This window comes from Cynara cardunculus (genome assembly GCF_001531365.2).
Source record: "Cynara cardunculus var. scolymus isolate 2C chromosome LG 3, CcrdV1, whole genome shotgun sequence".
NCBI classification, from domain to species: Eukaryota; Viridiplantae; Streptophyta; class Magnoliopsida; order Asterales; family Asteraceae; genus Cynara; species Cynara cardunculus.
In genome coordinates, this window is record NC_037530.1 from 15,541,666 (window position 1) to 15,559,897 (window position 18,232).

Consider the following 18,232-nt stretch of genomic DNA (forward strand, 5'->3'; position numbering starts at 1 on the left):
GTTCGATAAAGCACTAATTTAGCGGTGGTCCAAATTCCACATGATTAGGCTAGAAAACATAGGTAATTGTGCACCCCTTTCTGGGTGGGACTGTCAACATAATAGCGGCTATCCATAATACCACGGCCCGGGAATGTACCCGAGTTAACAAGTAGCATGTACGGACGGGGACTTTTATTTGGAAACATATATTCTCAAGCATATCAATTTAGCATTTATATAATAGTGTAAAAACAGTAACAAATACAACTTAGAAACCCGACTATGCAGTTCCATAGTCCGGAGGTTTCAAAGAATTAAACATGCAAAGCTTGCTGTCATGCTTCTCCCCCATTAAAATATCAAAAACAGAAAAAGTGGGGCCGTGAACTCACTGTTTGGCAAATATCAATTGTTTCCTTACGAGACTTGCTATCACCTGCTTGGACTTCCTGACAGAGTAACCAATACTTAATAAGAACTTCTAAACTTCAAAAACTTAAGTTGGGTAAAAACTGTTATCAATGCAATCCGCCATATTCTAAGACCCAATGTAGCGGATACTTTAATTATTAACTTTAACAAATATCTTCAAAATTCAAATAATGGCATCATTTAATGCCCTTCCAAAGCGATTGATGGCAGCCGCCATCTGTTGGAATTTGAAGATTTTGGGTGGGTTTAATACCCTTCCCAAGAACAATTAAAACCTCGAGTCGCACACCTCCCCAAATCCGGTTGCATGCCTAAGAATGACAGCAAATGGGGATGGTTTCGGTTCTACATTTCCAGGAATAGAGACAGATAAAACCCCAAATTCTCATTTCTTGAGTAACATCCAGAAAGGAAAAGAAAACAATTAGGAATTTATTGGGTCTAAGAGAGCTACAAGATGAAAGATTTGATTTAGAGATGCATGCAAGACCCAAATCACCCGAAAGTGAAATCGGTTCCTAGAATGTAAGAGCTTTCTTCTTCTCTTTTGGGATTAAAAAGGTTTCTGGATCACAGATTATCATCTGATGAAGACATATATATGTCTTCGATGGATAATCTCACCATCTTTAAATTTCGAAACTTGAGTTGAGCAGAAAAAGAAAATAGGAATTTGAACACTTTGAAGAGGTATAGATGACTTTAGGAGCATACCTTTTTGAAGACGAAGCAGAAAGAACAATTCAAACACAGCAGCGATCCTAAACTTGTAGGGAGAAGAGCTCGGCTCGAAGGTGATGAACTTTTTAGAGAGGGAGAACGAGAAAGGCTAGAGCTCTTTGAATAATGAAGAGTTTAAAAGAGAAGGGGGGGTATTTATATGAGGCTTCTAGAAGAGTAGTGGGCTGGCCTTTAAAGGCCCAAGCCCAAGGAGTTATACATTTCCTTAATTTATAAGACCCAAAAATTTTAAAAATAACCAAAATATCCAAGACTGGAACAAGACCATCTGCCGTACTGAAATGATCCAAGTATGGGCAACCAGCGCTTCAGAAAGAAGATAACATAGCCTCTGCGAAGAAAAAACGCCAGAGCTTCTGTTCGGAGACACAGAGCTTCTGCAAAGATATGCCAGAGCCTCTGTGAAGAGACACAGAGTCTTTGTGAAGAGTTGCCGGAGTCTCTGAGAAAAGACACAGTGTCTCTGTGAAGAGTTGCCGGAGTCTCTGAGAAAAGACACAGAGTCTGTAGATAGTACCGGAGCCTCTGTGTCTGTTGCCAGAGCCTCTGTGGCTATCATCAGAGCCTCTGTGGCTGACACCAGAGTCTCTGATCGAATAGGCAACCTCTTCAAGATCATACTCTGGATAAGGTTAATCCTAAAAGACTTAGTTTTCTAATGAAGATTCCGAAATAAGGTCCTAACCTGGAAATCCAAAAGTGGAGAGTTGTTATAAGTTGGTAGTGATCTGGATTCATACCCAGGTGGCTTGCTCTTGTGGGGTTAACATCTTCGTTTGGTTTGAATGGGAATGTAACAAAAAACGAAGGATTTAACCATAGTGGAGATCCATTTTTCTTTAAAAACTCTGTGTGATTTGAGGCGCAAGAAGATTGAATAATCTGCTCTTTGAGACTATCCATAGTAATGTCTGATGCCATGTAGAGTCGTGGAATAGAGCTCCATGGATTTAGGAAACTCTTGTATTGTAGACCCTGTTTTGCATACCTCAATCCTGGTAGTGTATGGAGTATGTCGAAACCGATCAGAAGGTCCTTGCCATGCGAACTGGATCCTAATAGTCTATGTTTAACCACACATTTAGGAAAAAGTCGGATGTAAACCGGGATACTGATTTTGTCAATGACAAAAGTATCACCATTGGCTGCAAGAAAGTGCTGGTTATGTGGCCTCCAGTAGCTGCTGGGTAAGATATTGGGATTCAGTATTGAAACAGAAGACCCAGTATCAAAAAAGGCGACAACCGAGATAGGTTTGGCATACGTTGTGGTGAGAAGGTGTACCTTGGCTAAAGGAATTGGTTGTGATTTTTGTACAGGTAAAACATGTGGGATGTGTGGGAGAGGAAAATGGCTTGCTTGGAAAACGGGGAGAGGCTTTATCATAAAAACTTCAATGTCTGGATTTCGGATTCTTCATCAGAAGAGTCTAAATAGGCAATTGAACATAATAACTGATCATTAAGTTCATCATCAAGAGAGTAGAGAGACTCTAGATCAGAGATTTCGACAGGCTCAATTTGGTTGAGTGTCTGAATCAGCGCCTGGGATTTTCTCTTGTCTTTGCAGTCTCTCACAAGGTGCCCCTTCTTGTTGCATATGTAGCACCTATCAGTGTTCTGACCCCGTTGTGGCTTCTGTTTCAGGAATTTCCATCTTTTGTTATGTCCGTTTTCTAGGACAAAAGGTTTTTTTCTTTTCCCGAAAGAGGACGTCTTTCTTTTGTGAGAACAATCACAAGAAGAACTTTCTTTGCATTTTATTCGTAAATACTTGTCATCACAAGCTGTACGAAGGGTTTTGCTAGTCTTCTCGAGATCAGAAAAGAAGTTTCTCTGGTTGCAAAGCTTAGCGAGTGCATTCATTACCAGCTGGTAGAGTTCTCCTATTGAGGCTTGAGCAACTGTGATTCCCTTCAGCTCTAACAATCTAAATGATTCATTTGCTAGAGTTTCTGGGAAGGAGTTTAAGAAAACTTGTTTTAGATTCACATCATCTAGTCCATTTAGACAATAAAATCTTTTGGACATGCGATCATAATGTCTCCACATCTTTTTCTGATATGAACAACACTTCATTTTCAGAAACTCTTCTCGTGCATGGGCAGTGTGCTCGATTGGACTATAAACTCAACATATATTTTATGTATGAGTTATTCAAGAGACTGAGATTGCTGGATTTGCAGTTGACGATACTCTCCAAGACTTAAGTACCAATCTCTTAGTCATCCTTGGCACCTGGTTATGAACCTTTTGACTACTATGTCGATGTCACAATATTGAAGTTCTGCACTACACCATGTTTGCATTTCAATGTTTCTGTCCCTTCATCTTGATGGAGGGATGTCATCAAAGGTGAACTGTTGTTTAGTATCACCTTTTGGAACTTTGGCCCGTCTTTGGGGTGTTGTCTTTGAACCAGTGTCACTGGGTCCTTCTTCTACTTCTGAATCAACACGATAACCTGTTTCTGGTTCTGTCATGAACAGGTGTTCGAATGCTTCTGTTAGGTCAAAATCAACTTCTTCATTTGAGGAAGAGACGATTGGTGCCACAACAACAGTGGATGCCGGAAGGGTATTCGATTGAGTCAAAGACCATAAGAAAGAAGAAATATGGTTTATTTCTTCTATTGGTAAAACTCCAGGTGGCCTTGAGGAGGCAACCATAGACGTGTCTTATGGGAGTTCTTTTGTACCACTGGAGGAGGCTATCTCAGTTCTTTCAAGGGCTTGTTGAGATCTGGCAGGAACCAAAGTACGTTTGCTTAACCTTTTTTTCCTTTTCTGAGGCCCATAACATAACTGATGGGGATGTCTGGATGAATGGTGACAAGGGAAGTGGCTGTGGATCAAATGCAGTCCATGGATCTTCAACTAGGGTTGACAATCGTTTTTGTTTGTGCTGTCTCTCAAGATCCGTAAGCTGGGCTTTTAGGAACTTCATTTCTGACTCTTTTTAGGTGAGAGAGTTGGAGGTTGGTGAAGGGTTATTCTGAACTATCTGGATAAGCTCATTGTGGAGTCCTTGTATCTTAAACCTGATCTCTGTGATCATACCTTCAAGAGTCTGCACTTTCGTCGTAAGAACCTCTTGTGTCCTTGTCAGCTTTGTTTGTTGTGCCAAAATAGTTTTGAGAACCTTTTTTTGGGCAACAGCATTTTCACTCTGCCAGTTTAGAGTGACTTCAGCATGACTAACTGTGGCGGGGATTCCAGAGGAACTTATGGTCGTGGGAGTTCTGATATTCCAATCGTGCCTCGTTCTTTGGTGGGGATGTTTGAAAGGACTGAGTGGTGGAAATTCTTCCTGGTACTCAGATGGGGTTGTTGGGGTTATAACACAACATTCGCTTTGGGACTAGGTGGGGGGTTTATGAGAAGGTGATGTGTGGCAAGGTTTGAGGGTTGGGTTTGGTTTGGAAGGTGAGTTTCCATACAGAACATAATAATCGAACTTGCCTGATGGCTCACCTAGGAGTCCAACAGCTGGATCGCCTGCCTCGTATCTCTTCTTTAACTTTCGTTGAGAACCCTTTTGGGGAATATCTTCATCGTAATCAACTTTGTATGCTTCGTCCAAGCAATCTTGGCAGTTGCATACGTCGTACCAACAATGTTGGTCTTTTTGCAACGATAAGTTATGGCGTTTGGTTTAAAAAATGCTCCATTTGTCTTCCAAAAGGCAATGATAAGGATTTTTGAACCAATACTCAACAATACCCTGGTATACATCGATGACATTCTTCTATTCTCACCATACGAGAAATCTCACATAGATTAACCTTTTTATTCTCGACATGTGCATCATGTCCTTGTTGGAGTTTGGTACTAGAGATATCATGATGAAGTGAGTGCTAGTTGAAGAAAAAAGAAGGATCTAGTTATTCGTTGACATTTTTCACATTAACACCTGACATTGACCTAGTCTCGAAGTAAGACTTGATTTACCTATTGTTGATGTTAAATCTAATTTTGCTATTCAGATTAATCTAAGTATTGATTTATTGAAAGATATTTATTCTTTATTCAATGTATTATTGGGAAATTTTAAATTAGTCGCTCTTTCCAAATTGAGGTTGTTACAGGAGTGCCGACGGTGTGAGAGAAGAAGGAGAGGTAAGAGAAAGAGGATGGTCGATGGTGTTTTAGGAAGAGATGGAAGTTAATGTAGGCACCGGAGGTGATGAGTGTCAACAATGAGGGAAGAAGGAGAAGGAGGTCAGTGGTCTTGAAGGGAGGACATATGTATATTATATATAGAGTAAATTGCAAGTTGGTCCCTAAGGTAATCATAAATTAAAGAAAAAAAATTAAATAATCATAAATTTAAAAAAAATTAAAATTGACCAATTTGTCTTCATATTTAACTGAAAGAATGGATGATCGTTTGCTTCAAATACTAAATCCATAACAAACTACATATGTAGAAGATTTTTTTATAAATAAATGATTAAATATGTAAATGTTAAGATAACTTGGGGACCAAATCCCTAACTTACTCCAAAAAATATCTACCCATTGAATTTTATTATTTAATTGAATTTTGTTATTCTCCAAGTCCCATTTTTTATTTCAACCTAAAATAAAATCACTTTTCTTACATTGTATTAATATAATGAAAGTGCTAAACGATAAAAATTAGTACGTAGATATCAATCAATTTTCTTTTTTAAATTTGAAAATTTATTTATTTAATTAAAACCTGGTTTATTTTATATGGTTCAACAACGTTTAGTAGGTAAAAAAAAATATATATAATTTAATAAAAACTCTCCAAAATAACCTATTATGCATAGATATGCTTATAGATTTGGTACCTAACTATTTTCCGTCCCTTCATCTAATGACCATTATATTTTTCAGTTAAATAAAATGTATTTTAATCATTCTTTATTTTTCTTTATTTTAAATAAACAAAATCTAATAAATAAATAAATAAATATAACTCCCACCTTCCTCCTCACACTCTTTTTCCCCGCCCTCCCCTTAGATATGAACCCACCCCTCGCCGAGCGGAGACTTTTGGTTGCAAATAGGGGAAGCAATGAAGAGGGGCAATGAAGGAGTTGCCCAGAGAGAGAGACAATTCAAACAAAGTGGGAGCAGGGGACAAGGTTGCTCAACAACTCTAGCTCTGATTTCAACTGTCAACTCCAGCTCCATCCTCTCATTTATCGATCAAAGAAAGTAGCGACGGAAGCGCCACGATAACAACGGCAATACCACAACAGTTGCATGTCAATATCTACAACACGCCCGTTGACCTCCACATACACAAAATCTGATTTATATTTAGGCTTTTGTGACTCTTGAATCTATATTCATCTTCATCTGATCTAGGCTTTTGTTTGATTTAAGGTTTGTATCACATATTTTTTTTGAATGAATTTATACAGAATTGTTGTTTATGTTTGATAATTGCAATTGTATGTTGATTTTGGTTGGATTTTTTTATTGTAATGTGTTTGAATTGACTGGTGGTAGCGGTGGTTGCAGAAGAGCTTATAATGTTGGATGACAGTTGTTGATTAGAAATTATAAAATGACGGGAGGAGGGGTACATTAGGGGTGGATCTACTAAGAAACGAGTGGGGTCCCATGCACTCACTCACTTGGTTATCATAAAGGAAACAAACTAGGTGTCTTGAAGGTGCACCCGCTTGATTGTGATGGTGCCCTGAAATATTTTAAAATCAAATTTGCAAAAAAGTTAAGCTAGAAAAACGTGGGGGTAAGACGTAGTCGTATGTTTTGCTCAAAAAGTCAAGTTCCATTCAAATTAAAAAAAAACTTATTTTTTTCATAATTCGACATAATAGACTTTCTCTTGAGTCAAACCAACTTTTTCCTTCCATTCAAACTCGCCATTTTACGGGACTTTAATACATTTTAAAGATGCATTCGCTCTAAAAATTTCATGGATCTACCACTAGGATCTATTATTAAAAAAATTAAATATTTTTAAATATAAAATAACCAAAATACCTTTCGTTTAACTTGATTAAACAGAAAAAATTAAAAGTCATTAATGGAAGGGACAAAATCGTAATAAATAAAATTTATGGACTAAAACCGTTAAAATGGACAAACGTGAGGTACCAAATTGGTTTTTACTTGGTATATTTTATAGTTTTTGGTAAGAGATGGTGGTGGGGGTATTTATGTAATTGCACAAGTAAATGGACAGCGAATCTTTCCCGATCTCAGGGGCCTCTTTGTCTATATATTCAGGCCAAATCACACACACCAAATCACACTTATCTGCGTGTTTTATTTTCTCTCTGCCATTTTTAACGGATTTATTATTTCTTCCATTTCTATCAACCGATTCGCGAGTTTTTTGTTCCGACATTTCTCGTTATTCCCTGTTGATTCGTTCGTAAATCATCAAAATTGATTGAGATCTGGTGTATTGAATATGAAAGTGAACTTCCTTTTTGTTTAATTTGTTCAATCATAAGGAAAAATTTCTAGTTTGAGGTTGGATTTCTTGGTTTTGAATAATGAGGGTGAAGCAGGAGGAGGTGATTGGTTATGAGAGCGAAGAGGGAAGGGAAATGGAATCCAGTAGTAGTTCTGGTTCATCTGGTGAGTTGGGGTTTCACGACAACCTGATGAAGGTTATTGTTGTTGGTTATGCGCTTACCTCTAAGAAGATTAAGAGCTTTTTGCAACCAAAGCTCGAAGGTTTAGCTAGGTATATTAATTTTATTTTTGTAATTTCGTCCTGATTTATCAAATTACTTGATCCTAATTATGATATTTATCTCTACATGCATGTGTACGGGTACAAGTATCTATTTCGACCTTCGTTTTCTTATCTTGATGATTTGTTGATCGAGAGTTGCTTCTAAATTAGATTTAAGGAATCGAATAAACGATTTGTTTCTCCTAAAGTTGTTCTTTTTGGGGAGGAGTAGTTTTATACATAAAAAATATCCCCTCTTGTAGGAGCAGCTTATAAATATTCGCTTGTTTTAATTAATTTGCTTTTTAAATTGATACGAGTGCTGTACTATGGCCGGCTTGATAGCGTATTTTTTAGAAAGATCCTTGTGTTTGAATATTCAAAATATTCTTTCAAGTCGTTCGCAATGACTTACGAGTATATTCTATATTAAACAAACCTTTCTGGGATGCATTGATGTTGAGGTTTCAATTTAAAATGTTGACCTCTCGTTTGTTTTTATACATTTTATTGGTGGGATTTGTTTCATATGTATCAGATAATCATATAACTTGCATCACATGTCATATGTACACTGTTCTGATAATCAAGCAAAATTAGACAGTTACTTTAGTTGATAATCCCAGAAGCAATCAGGGGAAGAAAACTTCTCTTTTTAACATATAATCTGGATAAATATCTGGCAATACCACCCATGTTAACATCAAACTTGTCATATTTTTTTCTTTTTTGGAAGAGCGAGTGTGATAAGGAGTAAAGATAATGCATAATAACGTACTTGTTTTTTCTACATAAAGGAATTGCCATGAGTTTGATGGGTGTGTACAGATTTTCCCCGCAAATCTGAATCAGTAGGCAAGCACCCAGATAGTTTAACTATTATCTTTGGATTAGCTTGATTTACTATCCATGGATTAATCTCATACTAGCTCTTTTATCTCAAATTCTCAATTATGATTTTTTTTTTGCATTTTGTTTGTTGGTGATGTTGTATATATATACATTATTGTTCCACAAATCCTGTTTTTCTGCTTCTCATCACCACCTAACTGGAGTGATAGATTGGATTTGGAGCTACACCATTAGAGAAATAAGCTATAACTGAAGCATGTTTTTCTGCTTGTAGTAAGTTCTTATGTTTGGTATGCACAAAGCTATACCTGGACCATGGATTGGGTTTTCTTAGTATTTCATTTATATTAATTGATCCTGTGTTCATACTTTATTTTGTTTCATCAGTTTAGCATAAAGATGACTTTTTTTGGACTTCAGTTGTAGAGTTATTGTGGATATTTTTTAGTTTACCTTGTATCTATATCATTTCTCTTGATGTTGGGTTTCAGATGTTGTTATGTTATTGATTGCATCTTTGCTTGTGTGAGATGCAGGAATAAGGGGATTTTCTTTGTTGCTATTGATCAAACCAGGCCTCTTTCAGATCAAGGTCCTTTTGACATTGTGCTGCATAAGGTCTGGGGCCTGATCTTTATTTTTTTCCTGCATCTAGCAGTGTGCCAGGGAGTCTTTGTTCATACATTGGTACTGACATATGATGTTTCACACTTTGTTGTCCACAGTTGTGTGGGAAGGAATGGCGAAAAATTCTTGAGGTTGGTCTTCGTAAGATTCTCCACTTTCAATGATTATATTGATAATTTTGATTGTGAAATCTCTTCGTCATTTTGATGATATTTTACTCAAAATTTTGCATCATACTGTCATGGATTAAAATTTTGTTACATCATGATTCATGATTTCCCGTTTGATAAGTTAGGTTGCTTCCTCATCACTGGAGCAATTGAGCATCCATCTTTCTTTGTCACTAAGGATTCCACACCCCATATTTACTGAATCATGCTGACCTGATTCTCTTTTCTGTGAAATCTGGTGTACTTGTTAGAGGCTTTATTAACCTTTACCTTGGCTTTTTCTGTCTTCTATTAAATTATTAATCTGATGAATTTTGCTCTACAGAATTGGTTGATAGTCAATGACTTCACAATGCATAATGGATATTAGATTTTATAGTCTAAAGTTTTAAACATCTACCATCTCACATTTTCTGAAATGTAGACCAAAAATATATCTACAAATGATATATTGGCTATATAATAATAGCAAATGTGATGTGAAAAGTTCTCAGAATAAAATTGATGTAATGAAATAGCCAACTAATTCTTAAATTATGGAAGTCAACTTGCATTACCTTTCACCAGGTGAAATTGAAAAAAAGCACCCTGCCATATAAGTGGGAAGACATGACAAGGCACCTGGTAGGATGACTACATCCATTAATTCCAGAACTACCTTCTAGACTGTAGATGGGCTGTAGGTAATTCCAAGCTGAAACAGCTTGTGTTTTTATCCTTCAAGGAATTTAACTGTTTAGCCAACACCTGAAATTCATCTAGCTAGTACAGTTTAGGCTTGAGTGAATACATTGCAAATCAAATAAGAATCTAGCTGGAATTTGTTTTGTTATAATATACAAGCTTATATAATTATATAAAGTAAAAGGGTAGTCAATTTAGTTGTCCCTTGTTTAACTGGTTTTGCATAGGGACGCGGCTCGTTGCAGTTGAGTCAATGAGTGGTTTTGGATGGAATACTCATACACTATTACATTCACTTGAGACCTGAGATAGATAAATTTGCTAATCTTAGTTTCTTCACCTGTTTAATTTTCTTTGCAACATTTCCAACTTGTTTAGTTGAGGTTCTCATGGATCAAATATGCTTTCTTGCACCTTAATTTCATGCATCTTTTGGATGTATTATGATGATCGCTAACCTTTTTTCTACTTTGAAGGATTATCGCCTGACGCATCCTGAAGTCACAGTGCTTGATCCTCCTGATGCCATACAGCATGTATACAACAGGCAGTCTATGCTTCAGGATGTTGCTGATCTGGGTCTTTCAGATGCATATGGTGATTCTTTTGTTTCTTGATTATTACAGATGTCTGGAAAACTTGAATTCTTGCTTCTGCTTCAAATCGTAATTGTATGATCGATCCATGAAATACTTCATTCTCATGATTTGTACACCTCGTAGGTACAGTCGGTGTCCCGAAACAATTGGTGATAGAAAAAGACCCATCATCTATTCCAGATGCGATTAAGAAGGCCGGGTTGTCCCTGCCTCTTGGTATGTTCCCTTTGTATCATAATTGGAAATCGAACTCCATATTTATGGAGCTAGTCACTGTACGATCATGATTCTGAAAACAATGCTAGAAACAGGATTCAGAAAATGATAGCATCTTGGTCTAGTATATGGTTTCTTACCATTTTTCTTGAATATTATCATTTGTTGTGACGTTCTGCCAGTTGCAAAGCCTTTGTTTGCTAAGTCGCATGAACTATCACTGGCTTATGATGAGTATTCCCTTCAGAAGCTAGAGCCTCCTCTCGTTCTTCAAGAATTTGTTAACCACGGTATGCAATTGCAACCTACAATAGAACCATGATTTTTCTGGGTATAATTCAACCTGAAATGCTTATTGCTCTTGTCGTTGTAGGCGGTGTTCTCTTCAAGGTTTATATTGTGGGGGATGCAATCAAGGTTGTCCGGCGTTTCTCCTTACCCGACGTTAGCAAACGTGAGTTGTCCAGAAGCAGTGGTGTCTTTCGCTTTCCTAGGGTCTCATCTGCTGCCCAATCTGCAGATGATGCAGATCTAGACCCATGTATTGCCGGTAAGTCCTTGCAAACTTTGCTAGGATTTGGTCTTTTCAATTTTCTTGTTGCATACTTCCTTGCGCTTGGACTATGGGTTGTGTATAGGTAACAAAGTAATTAACTATAAAATGTACGGTTTCATTAGATATGACAAACAAGTGGTTCTTTTGCAACATACAAGTGAGTTTTTCTTTCTTTTCTGCGGATGTTACCAAAAAATAAAAAAAGAGGTTCTTTGGGACGCGGCGGTTAAAATCCTTTTGCTACAAACATTAATTTCAAGTTGCATATGAACCTGATTTATCGTTGCTGTTTTTGCAGAGCTTCCTCCACGAGCTTTACTCGAGCGCCTTGCTAGAGAACTACGATGCCGACTGGTATTCACCATGAGTCTGTTCTGAATTTTCCTTTACAGTATTGTTGTCGCTTTTTCCAGAGTATATCTTTCTTCTCATGGGTCATTTACATATTTTATGATCATTAAAACATGCTTCATGTAGGGACTTCATCTGTTCAACTTGGATATGATTCGAGAGCATGGAACCAGAGATCGTTTCTATGTTATTGACATCAACTATTTTCCTGGTAAGTTGAAATTCCATGTCTTTTATCCTTGAATCACTAGACATGTGAGTTTGTTGGCCCTGAGATCTTTATTATATCGCTTGTTTGGTTCACAAATTCAGATGATCGATTCTTGGTAAAACTAAACAAACCAAACCAAAGAAACCCAATTTATCCGACACAGAGGTAGAGGTAGAGGTAGAGGTAGAGGTAGAGGTAGAGGTAGAGGTAGAGGTATGGTCTGGGAGGGTAGGATAGGTGGTGAAACTAAACTTGATTGGATATATGGGCACTTGCAGGTTACGGTAAAATGCCGGAATACGAGCACATCTTTACAGACTTCCTGTTGAACTTGGTGCAAAGCAAGTTCAAGAACACTGCTAGTTTATGCTGAATATACGTGAGTGATTATAATAAAAAAGCACAAACTATTGACTAATGGTGGATCTACTGCAGAAAGAAATGGGCGTTCTGGTCATGGTTTTCTCAATCAACTCTCACTGGGTTTGTATGTATATCTTTATATTAATTAATTTGTGTTAGGTTTTATTATATGTTGATAATGGAAAAAGACAGGTTTAACACCTAATGTTGATGATGACTTGCACAAAATTCTTTCCAATGGTTTCTTCTACTTGCAATAGCATAACATAATTGCTAGTCTTTGTCTGACTGTTAACTTTCGAATCCACGGGATTAGTCGTCATCAAACTCCCTTTTACAGTATATGTAAGAAGAATCTAATTATTCATAGTTTTAGTATATCTATTGCAATTAGTTGTCTGATTTTGATTATTGAAGTTGCGATAATCACTTTCAAAACTGCAATATTCTTTGTTCGTTTTCTAATGTATAAGTACTCACGCACACTTCTCACTTTTTCTGAGGATTTGAACCATCGACATCGTAGGGCGGTAACTCTGATTTTGTTGGACTGATAACCCATTGGTATAAGTCTAGTAGAATTGTGAAATGCACAAGTTTATTTTTCGTCACTTGAAACTACAAAATTAGATTTCTATTGGTCTTCTAACCATTTTTTTCCCGGAATTACCCAAATGTCATTAGTCATTACTTTCGTACGTCATTACTTTCGTAATATTCAGGTTCGCAATATTAGCTAAAAGGCAAAAAAAAAAAAAGAAGATTCAAATTCAACACAAATCTATAACTGCGATGGCCATATCCGAAATTGCGACGATCAAGTCTGCAAATGCGACGGTAAACTGGTTGAAATTTGAATGTTTTGTCTTTTAGCTAATATTGCGGATCTAGCTACTATTGTGAACCTGAATATTACGGAAGTAGTGACATTTAGGAGAACCCGAGAACCTCGACTCGGCTCAAAATGAGCTTTCAAACAAGCCAAGTTGAACATTGGTTTTATGAAGCTTGACTCATTAAATTAAACGAGTCCTATTTTATGTTCGATATCGACACAATCTTGAGAATTATTAAGCTCGAGCTCGAGTAATTCGTTAAAAGCTCGACTCGTTTACACCCCAAATGTACCAGAAAGTGGAATATTAAGCTATAAAAATACGTTACCTGTGCAAATTGTTGGTGAATCTGTTCATGAGGATGAACATATGCCATCCCTGATCGCTGAGAAGGGTACTGCATGTATGGCGTAGAGGAGCCTAAATGAGGAGCAACAGCATGGCCAAGACTAAATGGAGTGACCATTGACTTCGGGAGTCTGTAACCCATTCCTGCAACGGGTGAGGATGGTGCAACCCATGGTCCAGGTAAATGCTGAGGGAGTGTGTGAGATTGGTGATCGACAGATATAGATGGAGGAGGCAGGGCGGCCATTAAACCAAGTTGCAGAAATTCAGTGTTGTAGTTCAAGATAGTTGTGTACCCCGTGGAATGCAGCGGGATACATCAATCTAAAGTTAAGAACTCAAACCCTCCATCGTGTTTCATGTTTCTTTCAATTCTTCATCCCTCTCGATCTTTTACTTTTATGGTTCTCAAATTCCAATCAAAACCCAACCTATGGTAGATCCTTTGTGACAAAGTAAAAACCTTTTGATCTATTATCCCACATAAATTCAAGATTAATATGGTTAATTGGTTAAAGATTTTGGAATAGAATAACTGCTCAAGTAAAAATTCAAAAAACACATCTTATGCAAGTTAAAACACACTCAAACAAGATGTTGCTCAACATAAATAAATCATGGAAATAAGACAACACCATTAATCATATTCATAGGAATTCATGTTTTTCACATTGTTTTTGATCAATAAATCAAAGACATGTGATTTAAAATATAAAAATCTGCTACTTAGTTTGTGAGTTTTGGGGAGGTTACAACTGATCAAGGAAGGATTCTCATAGTACTTTATTCTTATAAAAATCTGCCAGTCTATTTCCCACTTCCCTGGCTTGCAAAAGCTATCCCAAAAACAATTGTACTTGTCATTTGTGACTTGTGCATTAACAACATTGCCAAAACGCAACATATTTCTTAAAATTTCCAATGGAAGTGTACAACACGGAATGAGAATTAAAGATAGATTGACACGACACTCAAAGAGATTTCAATAATCACAATTCTCAAGTCTAATATATACCAATCTAGTTCATGAAGCTTTCAAATGACAGGAAAGATAGATTGAAAGTACCAACCTTCATAATTGCACCATAAATGATCGTTAACATCATCTATAGACATTGTGGGATTGGTCCATTAATTTGATCCTGAGTGCACCCAATGACATAAATTAGTACATACATTACCATTAAAGACCTAAATTATTGGGATAGATAATCACACAAGCACAATCTAAATGACAAAACATGGAAAAGAAAAAGAGAAAAAAGTACTACGTGGTTCAACAAGAAGCAGAGTCCACCAATTCAGTTTTGGGTTTTGTCATCGATGGGAAAGAAAATAAGGAGAACAACCCCTAAATATTGGATTAAGCATTAGCAATTCATAAGAGGACCCTTTATCATATTCTAAAACTGTTTGAATAGAGAGGGTGTTGGAGTATTGGTTTAACATGTACTTCACATTACCTCTCGACTCAAAATGAAATGAAACCAATTGAACCATACTCATCAACAAAATTAAAAAGCGGACGTGTTTCATGAAGGTGTTTGTGAGGGAGTGGGATTCAGCCGAAACTCAAGAATTGACCCAACATATACAAATCAAATACTCAAAATTGTTGGAATATGCTCGTGTCATAATAAATAATTATATGGCTAGACACACATGAGCCTATAGGGTCACACACATATACACTTAGACATCATTTAATATAATATATTTATTATATTTAACATTATATATATTATCTTAGTAACGTGGGGTATTTACATGGGACCTAATCATTAAGTATGACTTAATAATTTGGGATTGGAGTAAGTTAATGGCAGACCCATTATAATTAATTAAATCCTAAGCCCATGAAGAGTTAGAAGGAAAAGCCCAAGGAAGCATTAATGTTAATCCTATATAAATATAGTTATTAACCTAATGAAAAATAATTCCTCTTCCTCCTCTCACTTTCTAATACGGCACACACCCTAGGGTTTCCTAGGGTTTTTGGGTTTTTCATCTTCTTACTCGTTCTTCGTGTAAGAAGGTTCGTTATTAAGAGGACTAACATCTGGTGGTGATCGAGGACGTGTAGTGTGGACTACTCTAGAGGTATTCTCTCTAGAATACTTGGTTTCAAAGCCTTGCAAGTGAACACGGTCTTTCATCTACAAATCATGCTACAAACGTATATCGTTATTTGTTTTATCGTTTAATCTTTTGGCAATACGTTGATCCGCTTTTGGTGATTATTTCCGCTGCGTTTTTATATACTCTTATATTTTCCTTTTTATTATAATCACCAACAATGGTATCAGATCAATCCATTTGGGAGGATAAGATCAAAGCTCCCTATAGCTTCAACTGCAGCACGCATTCCATTGCCTACATACAGGTTCAAAGCTCCTTTGTTTAGCTTTCTACTTCCCCTTAGTCCCTGCACATTATTACAAATGTGAATTCCACAACCCTTGTCATAAACCCAGGATTTACTAGGAAAAGCATAGAGTTCTATAGTGAAGAAACCTGATATGCTAGCCGGGGTAGCTTTGTTCTTCTTCAAACCTGCTAGGTAGGCAAAACAATTCCTCCTCCAGTGGCCCACCACTCCACAGTGATGGCAGGCGACGTCCTTTGCAGGGTGCTCCTTCTTAGCAGGGGGGGATCTTTGGTTTGGGTTTAAAGACTTGCTTACCCTTGCCACAACCCTTGCCCTATGCTTGCGGTTTTGGTTTCCTGATTTTACCTTCCCTGATTGCTAGAACAGCTGGAGCTTTCTCTTTCTTGGGCAACCCTTGCTCTGCAAGCTTTATCATAGCATGCAGTTCAGCTATAGTCTTTCCCATGTTATGCAATGTAAACTTGAGTAAAACTTAAGGACCCTCCACACCTGTTGAGGTGAAGCGAATGAAGGGAATCCCCTATGCTTCGGCAGTGGGGTCCATCATCTATGCAGTGAGGTGCATTATACCTATATGTGGCGTTCTCTCAGGACCTTACGAGTAGATACCAACAGAATCCGAGAGAAAGTCATTGGAATGCTGTTAAGAACATATTGATGTATCTTCGAAATGCGAAAGATATGTTCCTCGTTTATGGTGGAGATACTGAAAGAGAGCTTCGTGTTACTTGCTACACTGATGCTGGTTTTGAAACAACTTGAGATGATACTCGATTTCAGACTGGATACGTTTTCGTCATGAACAGAGGCGCTGTTGACTGGAAGAGTGCTAAGCAAAGCACTACTGCGATGTCTTCTACAGAAGCTGAATACATAGCTGCTTCTGAGGCTGCAATGGAGGCTGTTTGGATACAAAAATTCATTTCTGGGTTTGGCGTTGTCCCCAGTAATGAAAAACCCCTGGATATGTATCACGATAATTCTGGTGCCATTATCATAGCCAATGAACCTGGAGTTCAAAAGGACGCGAAACACTTTCTAAGGAAGGTTCACTACATTCGAGAAGTCATCGAGACGGGTGAAATTCGCCATCAAAAGGTTCACACATATAACAACCTAGCTGACCCTTTTACGAAGGCAATGTCTTGTGCCAAACACATCGAGCATGCTAGGAACATTGGGCTTCGACCAGCTAGTAGTATCATGTAGATTTGTTTAGTATTTGAATAATTGGAATAGGTATGATCGTTTTCATTTATATCAACTGTGTTCTATATTTGCATGTTTAATCCATGAATAATTAATATATTCTAAATTGTCCATTGTCAGTTGATAATACGGGAGTATTATCGAGTTAAGGCAAATGTGAGCGTATTGGTGATATTCATTGGAGAATGAATATTAATGATGATGCCACCAAACTCACATGTTGTTCATTGGTGATGAACATTGGACTGACCCAATCTACGAGAATTCATTTCATGGATCGACGTTAACAGTGAATCTTGCAAAAGGTTATGTCACTCATCCTTAGACTTGAGATGCAAGCAGGTTTTGTCCAAGTGAAATATCGTTTTTTTGATATGGTTAAACGCTGTTATAAAACCATCTTCAGGAACGATGTGAAGCATAAGATAGACACGTGCAGTCAAAATAGGATTTGTTCCTCTACAAGTAATGGAGTTAGATACTACTGGGCCCCTCAATGAATTGAATAGATGTTTGTATGGCCATACCCAAATGTAATTGAGATGATGCTTGATTAATTTGGTAATCTATTTCAATACCCTGATCGAGAAACAAAATCATTGAATGATTAGAATGATTATAAAAGTTTAAATTGGTTATGAGTATAAAAGTTTAAATTGGTTATGATTATACCACTTTTGCAACTAAATCTTTGGATTTAGTTAATAAAAGTTCAAATTGGATTTGGAACTTAAAACTATTGTTTCATATATAACGCTTAAAATTGTTTTTTTGGTTATTTAATTTTATATAATGTCCAAACTAATAAATATCTCTTGTAGGAAATATATTAGTCTTTAAAATAGACATCTAGACACACATAAAATAAAACTAGTTAGATTTAAGTTAAAAAAAATGTTTTTAACTCATGCTATGAATGAATAATGCATGCTTCTTTCGTACATTTTTTGACACGCTTTTATCAAAACTATACCCAT

The 18,232-nt window shown here is 36.9% G+C and overlaps 1 protein-coding gene across 2 annotated transcripts; it reads left to right on the forward strand.

Moving 5' to 3' along the window:
• Nucleotides 1-7,409: 7,409 nt before the first annotated feature.
• On the forward strand, nucleotides 7,410-12,697 carry LOC112510271 (inositol-tetrakisphosphate 1-kinase 3-like). 2 transcript variants are annotated; one of them, XM_025115629.1, is made up of 10 exons: nucleotides 7,410-7,853; nucleotides 9,233-9,314; nucleotides 9,422-9,454; nucleotides 10,654-10,774; nucleotides 10,900-10,992; nucleotides 11,175-11,282; nucleotides 11,366-11,542; nucleotides 11,847-11,902; nucleotides 12,026-12,110; nucleotides 12,389-12,697. In XM_025115629.1, exons 1-10 carry the CDS (start codon nucleotides 7,660-7,662, stop codon nucleotides 12,481-12,483), a joined length of 1,044 nt encoding a protein of 347 aa, XP_024971397.1. In that variant the 5' UTR covers nucleotides 7,410-7,659; the 3' UTR covers nucleotides 12,484-12,697. The 2 variants fall into 2 exon arrangements, with proteins under 2 accessions (XP_024971397.1, XP_024971398.1); XM_025115630.1 differs by having other exon boundaries at nucleotides 10,906-10,992.
• Nucleotides 12,698-18,232: the final 5,535 nt, after the last annotated feature.